At 54.1% G+C, this 3,439-nt stretch overlaps 1 protein-coding gene across 1 annotated transcript in view; it reads left to right on the top strand.

The window, feature by feature from the left end:
* The first annotated feature begins 1,450 nt into the window (after positions 1-1,450).
* Positions 1,451-3,439, top strand: part of TBCD (tubulin folding cofactor D) — a 121,156-nt gene continuing 119,167 nt past the window's right edge. Inside the window, exon 1 of the mRNA XM_068209342.1 lies at positions 1,451-1,663. Coding sequence (XP_068065443.1) covers positions 1,486-1,663 — 178 coding nt within the window. The 5' untranslated portion in view covers positions 1,451-1,485. The remainder of the gene's footprint in view (positions 1,664-3,439) is intronic.

Below are 3,439 nucleotides of genomic sequence, written 5' to 3'. Positions count from 1 at the left end.
CCCAGCGTTCGGTGTACGTGTGTTTTGTGGCTGTGGTTTGATGGAATGAATTTGAGCCTGAAGATAAAATATTTGGGTGTGGATGGAGCTGTTGGATAGCAGGAAAGAGCAACTTACCTGTTGTGACATCCTGGCCGGGCTGAAGTGCCTCCTTGAATTTCCTGTGGAATCAGTGGAGCTGTAGTTGCAGCTTTCAGGGTTCGATGTTGTTTCCAGAGCTGTGTGAGGTTTGGATGATGTGGTGGTACTCACCATGCAGGGCAGTGTTTTGGTGCGGGTTGGGTAAGGAATGGAGCTCATGGATAATGGCATCATCCATGGCTCCCCCACACCTTGTGTGGTTGTCCCCATCCTTGTCCTTTACCCTTGGGGTCCCCGTGCCCAGATCCTCATCCCTGTTCCCTTACCTGAGGGTCCCTAGCTCCATCCTCACCCAGTGCTTGGGTGCCCATGCCTGTGTCCCCATCCATGTCCCATCCCCAGGACCCCATAGTTGGTGTTCCCACGATGGATGTCCCCATCTCCAACCTAGATATTCCCATCCCTGATGGGTGTCCCTGGGCTTGTGTCCCCATCCCCGCTGGATGTCCCTGTCCCTGGTGAGTGTCCACATCCCCAGCAGGTCTTGTTTCCACTGGGTGTCCCCAAGCTGGATGTCCCCATCCCCACCCATTCCCATCTCTGGTGGGTGTCCCTAGGGTGGGTGTCACCATCCCCGGGGGGTATTCCCAAACTGGATGTCCCCATCCCTGGTGTGTGTCCCCAGAGTGGGTGTCCCCATCCCCGGTGTGTGTCCCCATCCCTGGTGTGTGTCCCCATCCCCGGTGTGTGTCCCCATCCCCGGTGTGTGTCCCCAGGGTGGGTGTCCCCATCCCCGGTGTGTGTCCCCGGTGTGTGTCCCCATCCCCGGTGTGTGTCCCTAGGGTGGGTGTCCCCATCCCCGGTGTGTGTCCCTAGGGTGGGTGTCCCCATCCCCGGTGTGTGTCCCTAGGGTGGGTGTCCCCATCCCCGGTGGGTGTCCCCATCCCCGGTGTGTGTCCCCAGGGCGTGTCCTCCCTCATCTCCCTCCCACCCCGCGGAGGGGCCGGGCCCGCGCTCGGAGGCGGCGCCGCCGCCTTTGGTCCCTCCTGGCGGCCCGTAGCTGGGCGGCAGCGGCGGCGGCGCGGGGCGGGCCCGGGGCGGCAGCGGGCGCTTGTCCCGCGTGGTCGCTTGTCCCGCTCATCGCTTGTCCCCGCTCATCGCTTGTCCCGCTCATCGCTTGTCCCGCTCATCGCTTGAGCGCGGCGGCTGCGGGAGCCCCGCGGTGCGGGCCGGCGGCGGAGGCCGGTAGGGCCGGGCGGGGCCGCGGGAGGGGCGCGGGAGGGGCGCGGGCCGCACGGCGGGGCCGGGCGGGCCGTGCGGGGCGGCGGGACCGGCCCTGGCCGCGCCCCGAGGGCCGGCGGAGCTGAGCCTTCCTGCTGTCACTGCCAGCCCGGGCCCGCCGGGATGGACGGAGCGCGGCGGGAGCCCGAGGAGGGCGAGGAGCGGGAGCCGGGTGCCATCAGCGACAGGAACATCCTGGACAGCTTCACCGAGAGCCGGGAGGTCGCGGAGCTCATCGGGAACCTGCGGGAAGTCTTCGGGGAGCTGGTGACCAGGGAAATGGCCGTGGAACGGTTCATAGGTAAGCACGGCGGCCAAAGGGAGTGGTCCTGCTGCTGCATGACAAAACATTTAATTATGTGTTGCTGGTTTTATTATTGCTGGTTGCCAAAAGGGACCAAACCGCTAATTTTTGGGTCAGTGATAATGCTGGAACTTTATCAACAGGTCATTCAGATGTGGCTTTTTGCTCATTTTGTTTTCCATATAGATATTCTTTTATTACCTGGTATTCAACTGCTGTAAATGAAAACTTAGGTCTTGGGTTCCAGAAATGTGAATTCTGACTCATGCTGGGCCTTCAGTTTCCTATTCAAATTCAGGCCATAATTTAGTTAAAAGTTTGTATGTCTGTCAAATGAAACAACTCTGTTACTCATCAAAACACACCCATTTTGTGCTTCAAAGTGTCAATTTCCTATTTACCTTTTCATTTCATAGGAAATGGGAAGAGTGGCTGAATCCATACAGATCATGTATGTCTTTCTGAGTGGAAGTAACTTGGTTTGACTTTTGTGCCACCTAAGGAAAGCTGTCCTGCCCCTGAGCCTCAGCTGAATGTGGAAGGGCCATAGTGAGGTGCATGTAGCAGTGTCCTGGGTGACCAGCCTGTTTCAAGGCACATCTGTGGGTCAATATTCTGATGAGGGGATTTGCAGAAGTTCGTGTAGTGCTTCATGTATTTGCAAACTCACTTTAGCAGACCGGCATTTTGCAAGTATTTTTGTGAAGGATGGCGAAATTGCAAAACTCACAGTCAAAATATTGACCCAGCAGCATTGTTTTTCACAGCAAGTAATGAGCTGGGCAAACAATAAAGCAGACCCCCCCCAGATTTGGAGATCTGACCCTGCAGAAGTTTCTCAGTAGCATTATTGTGCTTGGATGAACTGACTGTTCCATCTAAATGATGGACATGTAACTGCTCAGACAGAAGTCCCAGGAACTCTCATTGCTGAGGTTGTTCAGCATCACAGAGGAAATGTCAGATTCAGTGGGACAGGAAGAACCATTGCTGGAAAAATCACCTTGCTGTGCCTCTCTGTCACATCATATGCAGTGTTTCTTTGCACTTAAGTGGCATTTCTGAGGCTTTCTGCCCGTGTGTCATTGCCCAGTAAAAACAGGCTCCATATACTTTACAAAGTTGTTATGTATGGGGTTCAGCCCTGGGTTGTAATATTTAGTGTGCTCAGGTGTCATCGATCCTTCTTGGACAAAATGTCCCAAATCTGCCAAGAGGTTCAGCGTGTGGGTTAGAACACTGACTCTTAGGGAATGCCTTTTGTCTGGGAGCAGGGAATGCAGTGATCACTGTTCCAGGGGATTCTAATGAAAGTTGCCAAAGCATTCAGAAAAACGCATGATGCTCATTTTGTGATGAACCATTAGAAACAGAAGTTCGAGAAACAGTTTGATCTGCAACTACAATTTTGTAGGAAAATATAGGAATATCTCTTTTGAAATAATAGTTTCAGAGCATCTGCTCTAGGTTCATTCTCCTCAGCTTTTACATTTGGGGTTTTATTTTATCTTTGCCAGGCTGTGACCTGGGAAAGGAATTTGCTCCTCAGTTCCACTTCTGTTTGAAAGCTGTTGCTTTGGTGTTGGAATTTGTGTTCACTGGTTCTGCTGTTTGTATGCAGCTTAGGGCATCATTCATTCAGGTGGGAAGCCAGGGATGATGAGGAGCTCAGGTTTCCCTCTGGGTGGTGTTCTGGTGTCCCAGTGGAATTGCACAGGGATGCTGTTGGATGGTCTGGTGTCTGAAAGTGGTTGTGCAGTGTCATCCACTGGT

This window comes from Anomalospiza imberbis, chromosome 19 (assembly GCF_031753505.1).
Source record: "Anomalospiza imberbis isolate Cuckoo-Finch-1a 21T00152 chromosome 19, ASM3175350v1, whole genome shotgun sequence".
In the NCBI taxonomy this organism is placed as follows: Eukaryota; Metazoa; Chordata; class Aves; order Passeriformes; family Viduidae; genus Anomalospiza; species Anomalospiza imberbis.
Note: the sequence above shows the minus strand (reverse complement) of the source record. Positions and strands in the feature narration are given on the sequence as shown.